Here is a 19,524-nt window from a genome sequence, read left to right as displayed (position 1 = left end):
GTGGGCCTTTGTTTTCGCTTAATAAAATACGGTAGTACGTGATGTAACATAACCTGGACAAAATAACTCCCTACGGCGAAAGGAAAATAACATAGCTTAATTACGTCTCGCTCAGACACGCTATTTATTTCAATTTAACCAGCGCTGACAAAAGGTGGTGAATCGATTGTACAGACACATCCTTGACTGATTCAGAAATCTCTGACAATCGCTCGTAAATAATTCAAAATCCTACAAGTATCGCCACAAAACAATGATCTGAAATATTATAAACCTGGGCCGGACCCAGCGTGAAATACATATTTACAGCAGTAAATTGATCATAGTCAAGATGACATTTCAGCTACGACGCTTCGACTCATCGTATAGAAAAAAACCACGGAACTTAAAATCTTGAAAAGAACATACATTTAAAGAACTGTCTGAACCAAGAAGCAACAACGCATTGGAAATCAATTACCACATGTCCCAGCTTTCAAAGATAAAGGATACTAAAAAATATCTTAAGCGGCACCCGACAAACTATCAAAGAGGTCTCCAAAAAAACTTTCCTGCGAGGAACGAGAAAGGAACAGAAGCAAAAAACGGCATGATGCGTCTACTGTCATTAGGACATGATCGTTCCGAATATGACCAAACACCAAGGTGTGATAAATCATTGACTCCGTGGGCAAATAGATGAAAAATTTCCCTTAATCTTTTCTTCAATATGAATCCTCTTGGTGCTTATTTCATCAATGAGTCCCACGATCCGTAAACGCGTCGTCCTGAGGAAAAAAATACGTCTGCGGTTCCCAGGCTAGAAAAAGGGCGGCTGTACACAGGCTCAGTATAGCCTGCGAGAGCATCCGGTTTTTTCGGCTCTAGTTTGTTGGTTCCACATAAGAATACACAATAGACAGAGCCCGAAATACGCGAAAGAGCGAAATTGAGAGGTGTAACGTGCTCAAACATTCTCTTGTTAAAAGGTGATCTGGATTCCGGATTCCAGATTCCAGATTACCTTACATGGGTGGGGTGGGGGGGGGGGGGGGGGGGGGGGGACTAAGAAGCAAGGAAGGGCGGTAAAACCTGTCAAAATTTTTTAATTTTTTTAATTTCTCCGCCTGCAGAGTCCTTGTGAAAGCTCTCCATGTAAAAATAACGGAAGATGTGTGTCACTATACAAGAAAAACAGTTATGTGTGCCTCTGCCGTGATGGGTTCTTTGGAATTTACTGTGAACAAGGTAAATAATTACGACAAAACACATTTAAGCTGCCTCAGTAATTCGTTAGACTAAAACCAGAGATGCAGAGATCTCTTAGTCACTCAGTATTCAGTCATCCCTTGTTTATAGGCGAAGTTACTCAATTTCAATTCCATACGAAACGTTCGACGGTCGATTATATGGGTTGGTACATAGTTGGTACAACGCCTTTAATAAAACATTCAGTATAGTTATACCTTTATATTAAGCCGTCATGTATGCATTTTCTTCTGAAGAGGTCATAAGGATCAATTAAGGGGCATCTGGCCTCTTTCACTTTCTCTTTTCTGGCCCGGTGTCCCGGATATTATAGTTTATCCTACCACAAACGACACCTTGTTACAAACGGAGACGTATATATTATTGGGTTCCTTAGTCTTTTATATACTATTACCCGCAGAAATGCTTCAACGGTAAAGTGTTTATTTTTTTGGCATTAAAACGCAAAGGGCGGCTATTCGCAGCAACTCACTTTAATACTATGCACTGGGGAGTAAAATAAGCTACAAAACGCATTTATAACATTGCCAGTGGATTGGTAGCTTAATTCTGTTTTTAAAATAAATACAGACTATGTATATAGATGTTTGAAGTATGAGTTCAGTTAAATTTTTTCATATCTATAGTCATCAATGACTGCTCAGACGCCCCCCAAACATCTGGAGTATACATTATTCTGAATCGTGGTTTAGAAGCATTTCCTGTATACTGCGACCAGACAAACGATGATGGAGGTATGCTGTAACAAACGTGGTACTGGTTAAGCTTATATCTCATCTGATAACTGTTAAGTTAAGATATACACTAGTATGAGAATGAAAAAAGTATAAAGCATGTTCCTTCCTTTTTACGAACACTTAAATCACTACTCAGTTACATTTTACCACATAGTCTATTGTAAATGATTGCTTTAAGATTACTCTAAACAACGTTTTTAACTTGAGTCCTTATGTATTGGAGGCAACGTTTCTTTGTTGTTACAAGCCTCAGCCACAAGTTGCTCGGCAACTTTTTGGCAACTTTTGCTATTTTGATTTAGGGTCTGTTCAAAACGCGTAACGCTGAATATACTTTTTTCCTAGAATAACAAGAGAAACACATTGTTATAAGGAAAACTTAAATTGTTCAGTTTGCCTCTGTGTAAAAAGGTATAGTGCTCTGATTCTGTAAGGAAAAAATTTATTTTACACAGTTGCTGTACATTGAAACGTCACCCACCGTTAGTTTCATCATTAATAATATTTCATTGTGGCTGTCATTTTCATTATACTTAAGAGCGGCTCCGCGTAAATATCAACTAGACGTGGAAATAGTCAAAAAATGACCTGGCCTCAAACTCAGCCAGAATAAAGCCCTATGGGCCCTAGTTACAAAATCGTTGGATTAAGTACGATCGAGTGAATAATATTTTTTTAACGAATTTTTTTCTTCCCCAGGCCTAAAATGGGCAAAAATCATGCGAAATTGGAGTCATATTCAGTGGCTCGTATATTTTAAAATAAAGTTGGCTACTAAAATATAATGACACTTCTTATTTTTACCATCTTTCCTCTATAATTTGAACTGATTAGTTCGCGATTTGGTCAACAAGAGATTTTTTAACAAATTTTTAAAGTTGTTGACTCAAAATCGCTTAATCAACCGTCAAAATTTAGCACTTTTTCACGAGCTAAAAAAAGCGGATTGGTACATGGATTTGAACACCAAGGCTTGTTTAGTCTGAAAGAATATTCTTTTTTCTTCAAATCAGCGAAATAAAATTTTTGGGTAAATGAAATCACGAGCGCTGACAAAGCAAATGTAATTGTTACACTAAAAACAGGCGAAAAACGTGACCTCTGACCGAAGCACAACCAAATGCGAATTACGGTAGGCGCCAAACCTTTAATTATTCGGTAACTTCTCGAAACAATATTGGTCCGAAATGCGTATAGATTTTTTGAAATAAAGCTGAGTTAAAGTATTAAGTGTCAAAAAGTCCACAAAGCGGTAAAAAATACAACAAAAGTCACAAGTAATCTGTTCCGTTTTCTGAATATGCAGCGATTTAACGAATTAACAATTTTTAATCCAACGATATCCACCTGAGACTGTGTTAGTTTAAGAGTCCATAGAACTTCTCAGAAGTATCCTCGGAAAGACCTCCAGAAGGAAATGAATGAAGAATTTGAACTTATAACTATGAGGGGTGATCTCCGCCAATATTCTGTTTCAAATTCCATTATGACGAACCTGCAATTTCCGGTTCCATCATCAGAACCGAAATTAGACCAACAGAACAGAAATTGAGAAGTCGGAACCGAAATTGAACCAACAGAACCGAAATTGAACTAACAGAACCGAAATTAACGAGTCAGAACCGAAATTGAACTAACAGAACAGAGATTACCAAGTTAGAACCGAAATTGAACTAACAGAACAGAAATTAACAAGTCAGAACCGAAATTAACAAGACAGAACCGAAATTGAACCAACACAACAGAAATTGACACAACCGTCAATTTCGGTTCTAAATGGGACTGGGGCCGTGAAGACAGCGCTGACCGAGTGAAGCCCGGGGAAAACCACTTTACCGCCGTATGTATAATTCCAACATGGCCGCCAATGAGAGTGTGTTTCTTTTAGAAGTATCAGAGATGTTGTTGGAGAAGTGTTGAGAGATCTGCGGACTTCGGTCGCTGAAAGAGCATTTTATCGCCTTGACTGGCTGCTAGATATTGTCAATAGGTACGCAGATTCGCTGAGTACGACTGTTGACCTAGATCAAGTCCACTTTCTCCTCCGAGAAGCTCGCGAGTGTCTGTGTCTGTTAGATTTTAACCCGGCTCTCTTTTTTTTTCTATCAAAAGCATTGTCTCGGATAATTTTCTCTCTTCTTTTTAGAGTATTCAATCACCAAATTGTCGACAAAAAGAATTCAACTGAATTTGCTTTCTACGCTTTCATGTCTTAATTCATATTTCCAGGAGCCCATCAAATGGAGCCTCCATCTCCATTAATTTCTTGAGTCAACCCTTTCCCGAGTAGATTTATAAATAGAACGGCTTGTTTCCCGCGAAAAGTGTCATATTTCCGTGAGTCTCGTATGTCACCGTGAAAAAAATGAAGTTGGATGAAGTCGAACTCATTAGCCCGTCCTTCGACCGTTTTCCTTTTTTACTATACGTCCATTTTTACAATTTTACAGCTGCTGGGATCTGGGCATCATGAAACAAAAGTTAATGAATTACCCGACTGAGACTGATCATGAAGCGATGGGACAAAGGCAGCGAACTGAGGGTCACGGAAAGGTTATCTTTGCAAGTGTTTTTGTTTTGTTTTTTGTTTTTTTTTGCCGCTTTACATCCCACATTTAAGCATGCACCTTGAAAAGAGTCGATGATTAAGCGTTCTGTGGACGATTTGGAACTCTTCGATGATCAGCGCCGAAAAAGTGCCAGAATCATTTGATTTTTGTCATCACCGTGGAGTGGATTTCGCCAGTTGAGCACCGCATGCAAAAGCGATGACCTAAGTAGCAACTAACGAGAATGTTTCAGTTCTGAAATTTGAGAAATTGCAGTCTTCCTTTACAACTGACTTGTATCGCCACGAGAGTTGCCTGATAAAACTGGCACTTGAAAAGTTGAACAGAAGACAACAGTTGCTCGACCGTGAATAATTTGCTAACGGAGGAATTTGTGACATCGCGCTCCAGTCCAAAGACCCACTTATCTCAAGAAAAGCAAAATGGATTGTATCTTCGCCAAAAGAATTATGACTAACAGGACAATTTTCAGCAGTTAATGCAAAAGTTTAGGCTTAATTCTTTCCTCCGAATTCGCATCCGTGGATCACTTTTTTGCGAGAAAACAATGGCTGGGCCCGGCGTTACAAAACATAGCAGGGAATCATCACACTAGCTGACGGACAAAACAGCCACAAGGACTACAAGTATTTATTCAGATAAACGCATTTCGGAAAAAAAGCCTTGAAAAACTAGAAATTTGATTAATATTGAGTCATTTAGCCGAAATAAGAACCTTATCGCTCAAAAAAATTGGCTAAAGAAAACGAATCCTATCAGAACTACAGACTGCAGGTAGTAGTTAATCATTATGCATGTAACAGACCAGCTTCATGGCCTGCAACTGTGAGACAAGCAACCAAAATGAAGATAAACATTGTCAGAGTGTAAAACTCTTCACAGTATAGTCTACCCACTAGAAAGAAAAGAAAGAAAATCTCTGAGGGATGAAAACGCTAAAGTCACGTTTCACTAGCTTATGATTGTGTTTGGCCTGTCAACACCGAATTTCCTGCTGTTCGATGAAGTACAATAGCAGTGTCATTTCGTTGTTGTGATTGGCTCTTCCTACCGTCGGCGCGCGAAGTCTCCCCTGGGAACCGTTCTAATTATAAATCTACTCGGGAAAGGGTTGACTCCAAGGGCTTGTATGGGAGATGGAGGCTCCATTTGATAGGCTCCTGATATTTCGTACTAACCCTGGGGTTATCTCAACCCAGCTGTGAAAAACCCAGCCGTGGTGTTTATCCACATGGTACTCTGGGCACCAGATATCCCCCCCCCCCCGCCCCCCAATTTCGGATTAAAGAAATCTTGGTGAAAAAATGTCTCTCGCTTCCATTTGAGCTTCTGATGCAGTGAGTTGTTCATTTGGATTTTATTACAGGCTTCTGGAGCCAGGGTATATCCATTAACAAAATTTGAATACTTGCCTTACATTTGGGGACTTATTTTGATACAGTTCAACCTCTATGTAACAAAGGCCTGGCCAAGGGAGTGGCAAAATATGTTCCATAGAATGGGGTTATCAAAGTCCATATTCATACACTTCACCATTTCTAAGGCATTATCATTCATAGTATTGAGGATCATAGTACTGAGGACTTTGTTACCTTGAAGTTCCTTAAACCAAGGATCATCTGTATTGTACTTATTTAGGATCAAAAGTTTCTTTGGTTTTGCATCGGAATTGAGATTCCGGGCAAAGCAAAGCAAAGAAAGTGTCGTTGGATGTGTGATTGACATCATCATCATTATCATTATTATTATGTACGGCAGGTGGAGAATTGTCATCCATGGCGGTATCGACGGATATTCCAGAATGATTGTCTACCTAAACGCGTCAACAAACAACCGTGCCAATACTGTCTTCAGGTTGTTTCACACAGCTGTACAAAGCTATGGGCTACCTTCAAGAGTAAGGTCGGATAAAGGCAGAGAAAATGTAGAAGTGGCTTTGTTTATGCTTTCACACCCCATGCGAGATCCTGACAGAGGAAGCCACATTGCTGGGCGGAGTGTCCACAATCAAAGAATAGAGAGGTTATGGAGGGATGTCTTTGTGGGTTGCACATATGTGTTTTATCATTTATTTTACCGCATGGAAAGTTCTGGTGTATTGGATCCAACAAACAAGCTTCATTTGTTTGCACTACATTTTGTATTTGTTCCAAGGATTAATGAAAACTTGACGCTATTTTGGGAAGGACACAACAGAGGCCAATTAAGTTCTGAGCATAACTACTCCCCAGAACAGTTATGGATACGTGGAATGTTGTCCATTGCCAACAGTGTTGTTTAGGATCTTTGGCCCATTCAGGCCTTGTTGAATTTGATTGAGGGCCACATGTTACCATATTTAAGGTGTTTTAATGTGTAATGAAAAAAAATTCTTGTCTGTTATTGCTCTTTGAACAGATTAACAAAGTGTATGATCACATTGTCAAAGGTATACAGTTACTAATAGGAATGAGACAGTGGTGTCTTGTACATGTTCATTGTTATGAATTTTTAATAAGATAATCAAAGTACAAGAATTTTGTTGATTCTCATATTGACATTTCCTAGTCTTGACAGAAGTTATGTTGGCACATTGCTGCTTTCATTACTTCTTCAATTCTTACAATGTTAGATTTCTTTCATGTCATGGCCACTGACTTCTGTAAAGAAAAAAGTCAAAGATACATGTACACGTAGTTGCTAATGAAATGTTCCATGATGCATTGTTAGACAACTAAAGGCACAAGAGAAAAGTTTTTTCTTTAGGTTCAAAACACTAAAGAGTCATTCACTTGTATCTTAAAACATGTTGTGTTAGTGTTTTCAGCAGAAGCCAGAAGAAAGTACATCAGCTTTTTTCTTAAGCATTTATTGTTTTTTACTGTGAGAGGTGTTGTTGGGGTACTTCCATTGCAAGAAGATAAAGATTACAGTTTTCATAATCACCAGTTGTGTTGTGAATTCAAATGATTTGAATTTCCATTGTTCTGATAGTGCCTGGCAAAGTGTTATTCCAAGTTGTTGCTATGAATTCTTCCTTCAACATATTCAAGTACTTCCAGATATATGTCCACACCATGGTATAATGACTCCCGGGTTGGATCATAGTTTCTGTTTAGCACTTGCCAGTCACTATAATTAAGAGGACAGCCAGTTGGGGGAACTTCAACTGTGTTGTTTTCATTTGATAGGAGGGCACCATGCCTTTCCTCTGAAGGTGTTGGTCCTTCATAGTCTATTCCATAAGTGGCCTCGTCACTCTGCAGAAAAGGAAGCTCCATGGTTAAAAAAATATCATGTACACTTTCAACAGTTTTGTTGTCTACAGTATTAATTTAAACAACCAATTATTGTATTTTAAGACCTTTTGTTTTAACCAAACACTATCGTCTTCCATAGCAGCCACTCAATTGTTATTTACTCTTACAACCTGATCAGTCTTGAAATGCTGGATCAAGCTTGTTCCTTCATCAAGGTATTATCTGCCAGATGAGTGCAATTCATGCAAAAAGCGGCATTGCAAATAAAGAACTCACACAAATGCATCGCAAATACACACCAGGACAGGGACATAACAAAACATATTGATCCTGGTATTCTGTAAAGCAACTAAAAATGAACAAAATCATAGCAGGATTTGGTCACAAAATAACAATTTAGTGACCTACAAGTGTAGCAATATTTCCAAAACAAATTGCAAACCTGACTGCTGAATTCAATGGCTGTCCTGCTCTCACTGTTGGCAATGGACAACATTCCACGTATCCATAACTGTTCTGGGGAGTAGTTATGCTCAGAACTTAATTGGCCTCTGTTGTGTCCTTCCCAAAATGCTTCAAGTTTTCATTAATCCTTGGAACAAATACAAAATGTAGTGCAAACAAATGAAGCTCGTTTGTTGGATCCAATACACCAGAACTTTCCATGCGGTAAAATAAATGATAAAACACATATGTGCAACCCACAAAGACATCCCTCCATAACCTCTCTATTCTTTGATTGTGGACACTCCGCCCAGCAATGTGGCTTCCTCTGTCAGGATCTCGCATGGGGTGTGAAAGCATAAACAAAGCCACTTCTACATTTTCTCTGCCTTTATCCGACCTTACTCTTGAAGGTAGCCCATAGCTTTGTACAGCTGTGTGAAACAACCTGAAGACAGTATTGGCACGGTTGTTTGCTGACGCGTTTAGGTAGACAATCATTCTGGAATATCCGTCGATACCGCCATGGATGACAATTCTCCACCTGCCGTACATAATAATAATGATGATGATGATGATGTCAATCACACATCCAACGACACTTTCTTTGCTTTGCTTTGCCCGGAATCTCAATTCCGATGCAAAACCAAAGAAACTTTTGATCCTAAATAAGTACAGTACAGATGATCCTTGGTTTAATGAACTTCAAGGTAACAAAGTCCTCAGTACTATGATCCTCAGTACTATGAATGATAATGCCTTAGAAATGGTGAAGTGTATGAATATGGACTTTGATAACCCCATTCTATGGAACATATTTTGCCACTCCCTTGGCCAGGCCTTTGTTACATAGAGGTTGAACTGTATCAAAATAAGTCCCCAAATGTAAGGCAAGTATTCAAATTTTGTTAATGGATATACCCTGGCTCCAGAAGCCTGTAATAAAATCCAAATGAACAACTCACTGCATCAGAAGCTCAAATGGAAGCGAGAGACATTTTTTCACCAAGATTTCGTTAATCCGAAATTTGGGGGCGGGGGGGGGGGGGGGGATATCTGGTGCCCAGAGTACCATGTGGATAAACACCACGGCTGGGTTTTTCACAGCTGGGTTGAGATAACCCCAGGGTTAGTGCGAAATATAAATTAAGACATGAAAGCGTAGAAAGCAAATTCAGTTGAATTCTTTTTGTCTACAATTTGGTGATTGAATACTCTAAAAAGAAGAGAGAAAATTATCCGAGACAATGCTTTTGATAGAAAAAAAAAGAGAGCCGGGTTAAAATCTAACAGACACAGACACTCGTGAGCTTCTCGGAGGAGAAAGTGGACTTGATCTAGGTCAACAGTCGTACTCAGCGAATCTGCGTACCTATTGACAATATCTAGCAGCCAGTCAAGGCGATAAAATGCTCTTTCAGCGACCGAAGCCCGCAGATCTCTCAACACTTCCCCAACAACATCTCTGATACTTCTAAGAAACACACTCTCATTGGCGGCCATGTTGGAATTATACATACGGCGGTAAAGTGGTTTTCCCCGGGCTTCACTCGGTCAGCGCTGTCTTCACGGCCCCAGTCCCATTTAGAACCGAAATTGACGGTTGTGTCAATTTCTGTTATGTTGGTTCAATTTCGGTTCTGTCTTGTTAATTTCGGTTCTGACTTGTTAATTTCTGTTCTGTTAGTTCAATTTCGGTTCTAACTTGGTAATTTCTGTTCTGTTAGTTCAATTTCGGTTCTGACTCGTTAATTTCGGTTCTGTTAGTTCAATTTCGGTTCTGTTGGTTCAATTTCGGTTCCGACTTCTCAATTTCTGTTCTGTTGGTCTAATTTCGGTTCTGATGATGGAACCGGAAATTGCAGGTTCGTCATAATGGAATTTGAAACTGAATATTGGCGGAGATCACCCCTCATATATAACTGTAACAATTTCACTTGCCGCCACGGCAATGAACGAAAACACAGAAAACAACTGTCGAACTGCCACAGGCAAACCAGCTTTCAGTGCAGTCATGCAAAGCATGTCACGTCACGTTATTCTGCCCCGCGCATTTGGGAAGGAGGGAAGACATTCTTCCACGCTGTGCGCTAAAACATTTATGAAATAAAATTAGCTTTCGACTGTTTCATTTTTTCCCTCGCTTGAGGGCAAAGGTGCTTCTTCCGCCGATTTAATCTTGGACTTGATGAGCAGGCGTTTTTCGGGGATTCGTAATTCCTCCCTCCCCACAAACGAAAAGTGTGAATTTTTTTTTTGACCTTTGATCTCAACAACGTTCCCCTCAATTTTCTGATTTCCCCTTCGCTTTATTTACAGACTGGTATAAATGACACATATCTTGGTCTCAGGTAAGGGAGGAAATATGGGAAAATATGACTCCCCTGAAAATGCCACCAAGGGAGGCTAAATGTTTGGTTGCCTCTTAGGCCAAATTCGCTTCAGGGATCCGGATCAGTCTTGTCAGTGGAACTTGTGGAAGGCAGAAGTGTAATAACCGGACCCAAGTGTAATAAAGGTCCATCCGTAATAACATTTGAACCCAAGTGTAATAAAGGTTTCATCTGTCACGACTGAGATAAAATGAGACATGTCCACAACAGCCTAAACATGGTTATCTTAACTTAAACAGCTGACATCACGGTTCATGTGACCAAACAGAACTAGAAAAAAAAGGAGCGAGAAAAAATACCATAGAATGTAGCAATGGCTCTCAGTTAAAGTTTGGCAAATTTTTGCTACGAAACTTGCTTTTAAAAAAAATTCATCGCTCCAGAACAAATAAATATGTCCCACTGGACTGATCTGTTGCTATTTTTTCTCCTCTGTCTTCTTGTCATTTTCACTATTTCAATCACGGCTGAATTTTATTGATAGGATTTCATGACTGTCAGAACTTTGCAAGAATAAGTTCCCGCAAATAAAAATTACCGCAAAAATATTTCCCGCAAGAATTTACTCCAGAGAAAATACTGTATTCTCTAACTTAAATTCTCTACACAAGAATACTGTACCAAGAAATCGTGTCTGTTCAATTACAACTGGTCTCTTTTTTTCAGAAACAAATACAGACGTACACTTAGTATTGCTTGAAAATATGTATTTCTATTGCACTTACTCAATAAAAACGAAAATATTATCAATGCTGGGTACTGGGTACTTTCTGAAATCGCAAAAATTAATCCCCAGCAAGAAAAACCAGTCTGTCCTAATCGCAAAAATTAGTTCCCGCAAAACACAAAAAATCGCCAATCCGCCAAAAATAAACTCCCGCAAAAATTTCGTTTCACACGGTATCCGTTGGAAAAATGATCGGTCGTTTGATCAACCAGGGCTAGGTCGTTATTTTTGGTTCCTTACTTGCGTCAGTTCAGGTTTATTGGACTACCTTTGTAATCACCAATTATGTTTATAATTATGTACTTTAGTTTTATATTCAATTTTGGTAACGACCCCACAGTATCAGCCCCCGACAAAGGTTTGTGTTGCAAACTGACTAATATCGGAAAAATGATATCATGTATATTCTTAATTTCGTTTGTACTGGCTTTCTTTTCTCTTTTCGCCGATCAGCTCCTTCGATTTTGTCCTTTCAACTTATCCAAATCTTTTTTTGAGATCCGGATGCGGCCACTAGTTCATTGGCTTCCGAAGAGCTCATTCCCTGTTGTTGGCTTTTAGCCGGGATGTTTCAACACAAGGAGCCGCTGAACCACAGGAAACCGAATGATTAGAAAGGCTCGCAAGAAATGTGTCTCTTGTTCCTCTAGGATACACATGATCAGGCACAATTTTCATGTGACATAAACAAAATTACACTGTTTTTCCTCCTACAAGTGAGCCTCTAATATAACTCGAAAAAAATTGATTTATACGATCCTATAGTTGTAAGGATTTTAGACTCAAACAAGTATCGGGTCTGATGGGAGGGTCCGGACCCCCCGGACCCTCCCCCTGGATCCACCACTGCTTTGGTGCCCTTTGATATCCTTTCTACAGCATTCGTTAATTCGAACACACCAATTGCTAGCTATAGATGCACGTTCTGAACTTGAAACACAATCATTATAAACAGCAGATAAAATAAAAGAAGTGCACAGCGCCCCTCGAGCAAAAACAGGGTAAAAAGTTATTCTTTTCTTAAACTAGTTACAAAAGATACAGTCCATAAATGTTTTAGCGCACAGCATGGAAGAATTTCTTCCCTCCTTCCCCAAAGGGCGGAGCAGAATTACGTGACGTGACATGCTTTGCATGACTGCACTGAAAGCTGGTTTGCCTGTGGCAGTTCGACAGTTGTGTTCGTTTTGCCTTGGCGGCAAGTGAAATTGTTACAGTTATAAGTTCAAATTCTTCATTCATCTCCTTCTGGAGGTCTTTCCAAGAAATCTTCTGAGAAGTTCTATGGACTCTTAAACTAACACAGTCTCAGGTGGGTATCGTTGGATTAAAAATTGTTAATTTGTTAAATCGCATTAATCGCTGCATAAAATTCAGAAAATGGAACAGATTTACTACTCGTGACTTTTGTTGTATTTTTTACCGCGTTGTGGACTTTTTGACACTTAATACTTTAACTCAGCTTTATTTCAAAAAATCTATACGCATTTCGGACCAATATTGTTTCGAGAAGTTACCGAATAATTAAAGGTTTGGCGCCTACCGTAATTCGCATTTGGTTGTGCTTCGGTCAGAGGTCACGTTTTTTCGCCCGTTTTTAGTGTAACATTTACATTTGCTTCGCTTTGTCAGGGCTCGTGATTTCATTCACCCAAAAATTTTATTTCGCTAATTTGAAGAAAAAAGAATGTTCTTTCAGACTAAACAAGCCTTTGTGTTCAAATCCATGTACCAATCCGCTTTTTTAGCTCGTGAAAAAGTGCTAAATTTTGACGGTTGATTAAGCGATTTTGAGTCAACAACTTTAAAAATTTCTTAAAAAATCTCTTGTTGACCAAATCGCGAACTAATCAGTTAAAATTATAGAGAAAAGCTGAGTGAAAATATGAAGTGTCATTATATTTTAGTAGCCAACTTTATTTTAAAATGTACGAGTTACTGAATATAACTCTAATTTCGCATGATTTTTGCCCATTTTAGGCCTGGGGAAGAAAAAAATTCGTTAAAAAAATATTATTCACTCGATCGTACTTAAACCAACGATTTTGTAACTAGGGCCCATAGGGCTTTATTGTGGCTGAGTTTGAGGCCAGGTCATTTTTTGACTATTTCCACGTCTAGTTGATATTTACGCGGAGCCGCTCTTTTAAAAGGAGCAACTTCTGAGCAGGTTTTAGAAAAATCGAGCAACTTCGGGCAACTTTTAAAGAATTTTGTGGCAACCTTTCAGAAAGTTTGGAGCAACTTGTGGCTGTGGCTAGTTGATACCTCAACATGAAAGAAAAAGGCTCATACGGCGTTTCAGTTGTAGAAGTGACTTTTTTATGACGCCATAACTAGACTACAAGGAAACTCTGGAAAAAGTAGGCTGATGGTTTCCATGAAAAAAAAATCATCATCATCATCATCATCATCATCATCATCAAATCGGCACGCTTTGGCATTCCTGCAAAAAAACAATCAGTTTTATCAATGAAAACTTTATTTTATGTAGAAAGGGAAAGAAAAAGAGAAACAATATATGTTACTTGGAACATGTTATACAAAACAGCTCTTCAAATGAAGTTTCCTGTTTATCTTTGTTAACACAAATAAGCACACGAAACGTTTCAAATAATCTTCCTTATATGTAATCTCGAAGACGTCAATTGTTACCAGTAGTAGCACCAAGTCGTGTTAACAGGACCAGGTAAAGGCCACCATAAGCTAACTATTTTTAAAATGTGGTGACTATCAACGGGAATGGCTGGGTGTGGCTGGGTAAGTAAGCTGCCTCTCAGGTTTGTATGGTGTCTCTTTCAAAAGGTTGGACAATGATATTTAAAGCTGTCAAAGGTGTAACAGTACCTCTTGTGGGTGACTTGTGGAATTCCAGTTCCTCGCAATCTGAAAATACTATGGCTGCACTGGACACGACCACAACTCATCATGCGCACTACAAGAATCGCATTGTACAGGAATGGGAGACATTTAATCCAGCACAGGTAATTAATTGGAAGGAAACAGACTGTTTAAAAAGACAATAGCAACAACAACAAAAACACGATCAATGCAAAAACAAACAAACAAACAAACAAAAATTTTTTTTACAAACCTCAAGTGCGCACCTTTTCTTCCGGTTCCATCAAGGATTCAAAGACCACCGATGTGCCAGTTCAAATTAGGTCAATTATGAAATTGGTACTATTTCAATTTATTTGACGCTCAAGGCCCAGTTTACGAGGAGTGGAGCTAAGTTTACCCTCTAGCCCTCCTACTGTACTTTAGAGTGGTCAAAAGATAATCCCCCTTCATAAAGAAAGGTCAACGCGCTTGTTAATAACGTAAAGAACCCAAATTGGTGGCCAACTGAGCAATGTTAATATTGGTCGTAAACGCACTTTTGCTAGACTGCAAGACAGCGCGTATCAATTGCGTAGGTCAAGAACGCCGGTGTAGTCAAGCGAGAGTCCTGGAGCGTGGGCGAAAACCGAATTTGAGACTGGGAAGAGATGCTCGAAATAGTGGCTTGTGAGGCTCGCGCGCTTGACACCTTGAAAAGCCAATTTCGAGAAAAAAGGCCCACAGTTTTGCTTGTGCATGTGTCTTTTCTACGGCTGTAACGTGGGTTCTTGCTTTCGAAATAAAAATGTGGTTATGGGAAGACTTCGGAGTGAAAACTGTTGACACTAAACCTGAACTTCCTTCGAGGCTAATCCTGCCTAGACCATTTACGCGCCAAAAATCCTGACCCTTCTTAAAGGGTTACCCTAGCAATTAGCAGGGTAACCCTCCCCCTAATGTAACCCTGCTTCTCAGGCATACTAAAATAGGAAACACAAAAGAGAAAGGATACTCTTATAGGAGAGTAACCCTCCTACCATGTATAACAGACCTCAATGTTTCTTTTCCATCACTTTAGGCCCGAGTTGTTCTGTACGAAAATGGAAATGAGGTCCTCTTTCTTAAGTTCAGTGCCAATGGCACCAACAGATTTAACTGGTTTTCTCAGGCAAACCTAATTTCTTCGCCTTGGAATGATCTTAAAAGAGCAACGAACCTCCAGCACTTTGATATCATTGGATCACACTCCAGATCTTTTGAAATTTCCGCTTCTTATGGAGGCTGCGATCATGATTTTGGTTGGCTTTCTATCACTGCGGCTGACTGCAGCTGGGAAACTCGGGTTGTCAAACCTGCTCCCCAGTATAGCAAGCAGACGTACAAGACAAATGCCAAGGACTATGGTAAGAAAATCAGAGGTGTTATAGGAAGCCAGTGGTTTCGCCACGTAGTAAGCTAGCCCCGTAAGAAATCGAGTTCGTACCATAGTGAATTAATACCCTGCGAGTTAGCCCTCTAATTTTTTTGACAAAACTTAACCTGGTTCAAAGAGTTTGAAAGGGTTAATTTTCATGAACGGAGGACTCAATTAAAACCTTCAAAAGGTCCTTTGAAGGCGCGCGGTTTTCAGTGTTTAGTAGCTCACTAATTGGAAGCTTCAGTCATGACCCTTGCTTCACGCTCACTGTACCCCGTATTACTGATAAAAAGAGGTAACTTGCTGCAAGTCTTGTCTCCCTCACAGCTGTTTAGACTCGCTGGAAAGCTAAACTTGGATGCAAGGCGAGAGAAGTACATCTTTTCGAAAGTGTAGTGCTCACGTTTCCGCCTTAATAACACCTCCCTATGTACAGTTTAGTTTATCCTTATTTACATTACTGTGCAAGAGTCTGGGGCCCAACTTATCAGTCAAATCTTAAACTTTTAATTACTTTTCAAAAATGGGTTATTAGAATAATTTCTAGGAGTACTTTTGATGTACATCATGGACCAATCTTATTTTTGTGAGTTTACGAATTCTAAATTATTTTATAGATATTATCAAACTTCAAATGGGTAAAGTTATGTATCTTTACAAAAACGGCATTCTTCCTGATAGTTTCAATGACTTGTTTTTATTTAACTGTGACGTACATTCATATACCACCAGAAGTAAGAATTCCTTCCGTCTACCCTACTGCAGGAAAAATGTAAAGAAATTTTCACTACATTTTCAAGGGCCTAAAATATTTTAAAATTCTTTTACCTTTGAAATTCAGTATGTCTCTAGTATTGCTGTGTTCATTTCTAAACTAAAGTCATTTTTCTTGGAAGCTTTCTACATAACCTAATGTTACTTCTCTTAATGCGCGCTTGTGTCTACTTTTTCGCTTCTTTCGTTGTTTTTGTTTTGCTTACTATTTTTCGTTATTTTTTCTCACTTTTTCTGTTCCTTTTTCGCACTTGGGCTTGCGCTTTTAGCCTTATCTATTTTTTGTCCTATTTAATGATTATTTTCTATGTTATAAAAATATTATATGTGTTTAGTTAAATTGTCTTGCCGATGGCAGTATATTAGATGGTCCTTTTCATAAGCCTTATTGGCTTCCGTATGTGGCAAAATTATAATAAAATAGATAAAATAAGTGCTTGCATGAGTGGTAAATTTGGAAAAATCTTACTCGTAGGCAGGGATGATCGATTGATCGCTAACTTTAACCTGCGTTAAATTTTAAAATTCTTGTTTATACAACCATTATAGGGCTATTTTGCTAATAGGAAAGGGAAAAATAGGAAGGGGCTAACTTGAAGGGGGCTAATTCACTGGGGGGCGAACTCAATGATATTCGTTTTATATATAACATCGCCCGAGTACTGGCCCTATCTAATTCCTCCAGAGAACTTAGGGCATTAAAATACTAGATGTGCACGGCCGTGAGTATATAAGATGACGCCTTAAGTTGTATTCGTTAAACTTGGGTTTCTCTCACCTGCTTTCGACAAGTTGTCCCAATAATGGAACAAAATGGTAGAGAACTTTGTGATATTTTGGAACTCAATGTAGAGAAATGAACTAGAAGTCGCGCCTTTCGAAAATTTACCCAAGTTATAAGAACTTAATTGGGCGGACGCAAAATATTAGGCTCTCAGGAAGCCAAGCTGAGGTATACGTTTACGGCTTCTCCGTGCTTTTCCGCGTACATCCCCAACTCGATATGTGCACGCCAAGTATGAACCAATTTTAACTACATAAAAGTTTAGAATGAAAATGGCTGAATAGGGTACATTTTGAGAGAACAGGGCACGTATGGCGCGTTTTCAGGGTCAAAAATAAGTGTGTAGTTACCACACAAACTGAGTTGCCAGATAAATGATTGTCTTAGATGATGATTGTTGGTTTGTGGCCTGTTTTGACGTGCTGTCTTGCGATGGAATCCTTTCATCCTGTCATGACTTTCAAATCCACACTTCTTACTCGAGTTGATTTGAGAATGGTTTACGTGCATGCATAATTACTTTAATTTGAAATCTTTTTGCATGCTTTCTATGGAACCAAATAAAGCAATTTCTTAAATACGATTTTTTAAACTCACCCGCTTTACTTTTGAAATCACTTTTTTGCATGCTTACTTGCGAAGGATTATTCGATGATCAATTTCGTAAATACGTGTTTTTTTTTTAACCATCATTACTTTTGAAATCTGTTTGCATTCTTACTTAAGAATTACGTAGCAGTAGGATTATCTTATGTTAAAAACATATGAAACAATTTCTTAAATACAATTTTTTTCAAATCGTCATTACTTTTGAAATGCGTCTGCACGCTTACTTGCAAAATACGTGACAGGAGGATTATTTGATAAAAGAAACGAAGGATCCTTTTTTACATGGGGATTTCGACTCCATGGATATGTTTACCCGCGTCACTGTCGAAAACGCGCTATTGTGCTTCACTGCACCCAACACGAAACGCGACTCAGTGACTCTCAAAATGACTTTTGAATTCGCTTTCGCTGCACAACAGAATGACTTGCGAACTTTCAACCAGGCGTTTCTACTCAGAAAGGCCCGAAAAGAGTCTGGAAACTCCTCCCCAGTGTCTCCGGGTCATCGATCAAAAATGGACGCTCGTCGTTGAGTTGATCGACCTTGATCGTTTTTCTAAGAAATGAGCTTGACACCTGAGCAATCGCATTTCTTGCAAAACCTTCGTCTACACCTAATAGATCTTTCGAGAAGATTGGAACAGGATGTTAATGAAACTGTTGCTGACTATGAGTTGTTTCGGTTGCAACTAACTTCGAATCAGGCGTTATACATGTAGTCGTACATGAATTATTTAACGAGAAACACATGCGAGGGGTGCATGGTCTCATCATTGTGCCATTTTATGATATTCTGACTGTACAAACTTGCGAGTACGTAGCTCAGTTTTGCGAATGGATCCCAATTTATTGAGGGAATGTGCCCAGCGTCTACAGGGGCGGATCTAGGGGGAGGGTGCCGGCGGTGCACATTCCCCCTGAGATGACCTGCGGTTTTCTAATACAACTGGTATTCTGCAAAAAAAAAAAAATAAAATAATTGTGTGGTTTATTGGTGTTGAAGTAGAGCAAGAGACGAGTGCACCCCCTCCTAAAAAAAATCCTGGATCCGCCCCTGGTCTAATTGAAACAGCCGATTTTATCCCGGGTTCAGGAGTTAATGGCGGATCCGTTGCATCATCAAGCGCACCATCGAGCACATCCAACACACGTCCGCGAACTGAAGACAACACCTCCACATCGAGCGGGTCTTGTGGTTCACATTGTGCCGTTCCTAATACCGCTCCCTCTGTTTCAAAACTGGGCCTTAACAGGTAAAAAATGACCCTGAAGTAAATGACAAGTATATGTTGCGATTCAGTTTTATCCTTCATTTAAATTTTATTTCCCACTGTTTTCAATGTTATTATAATACATTATGATACTCAAGTACTAATTATCAGGAGAAAATGTTTCAATCACAACATATTCATGTACTTCAAGAAAATTGCAGGGAATTGATATATAAGAAAAACCTTGTTTCTGTTAAAAGTTAAGATTCAATACTAAAAAAGTTAGCATGTGTAACAGGGGTTATTGAGCTAAGCAAGCCGCTTTTTTGCAGCATGCTGATGGTGAGAAGTCGATGTGAAGTGCAAGGCCTTCATGTGAACCACAACCTCAGTAGCACGTGTTAAGCAGGCTAACTAAAGGAAGCGATCATTGTTTTTATAACTTCCTTTTTAACAAGGAGATTATGTGTTTTGTGGGAGTAGAGATATGAAGGCAATGGTATCTTTCTGTTAAAGGTGCCTTTTATCATTTTGTTATATGATTCCAG

General features: G+C 39.1%; 1 protein-coding gene across 1 annotated transcript; it reads left to right on the top strand.

The window, feature by feature from the left end:
• Window positions 1-1,115: 1,115 nt before the first annotated feature.
• On the top strand, window positions 1,116-15,640 carry LOC140950117 (uncharacterized). Its single transcript, XM_073399329.1, has 4 exons — window positions 1,116-1,227; window positions 1,875-1,982; window positions 14,164-14,342; window positions 15,260-15,640. Exons 3-4 carry the CDS (start codon window positions 14,172-14,174, stop codon window positions 15,638-15,640), a joined length of 552 nt encoding a protein of 183 aa, XP_073255430.1. The 5' UTR covers window positions 1,116-1,227; window positions 1,875-1,982; window positions 14,164-14,171.
• Window positions 15,641-19,524: the final 3,884 nt, after the last annotated feature.

Source organism: Porites lutea, chromosome 1 (assembly GCF_958299795.1).
Source record: "Porites lutea chromosome 1, jaPorLute2.1, whole genome shotgun sequence".
Taxonomy (NCBI): Eukaryota; Metazoa; Cnidaria; class Anthozoa; order Scleractinia; family Poritidae; genus Porites; species Porites lutea.
The sequence above is the reverse complement of the archived record's forward strand: the minus strand, read 5'-3'. Positions and strand labels throughout refer to the sequence as shown.

Bases quoted from the DNA above. Each gene is read 5' to 3' on its own strand.
- LOC140950117 (XM_073399329.1), top strand. From the start codon at position 14,172: ATGATATTTAAAGCTGTCAAAGGTGTAACAGTACCTCTTGTGGGTGAC. The intron at 14,343-15,259 runs GTAATTAATTGG...CCATCACTTTAG, and splicing joins AGACATTTAATCCAGCACAG to GCCCGAGTTGTTCTGTACGA.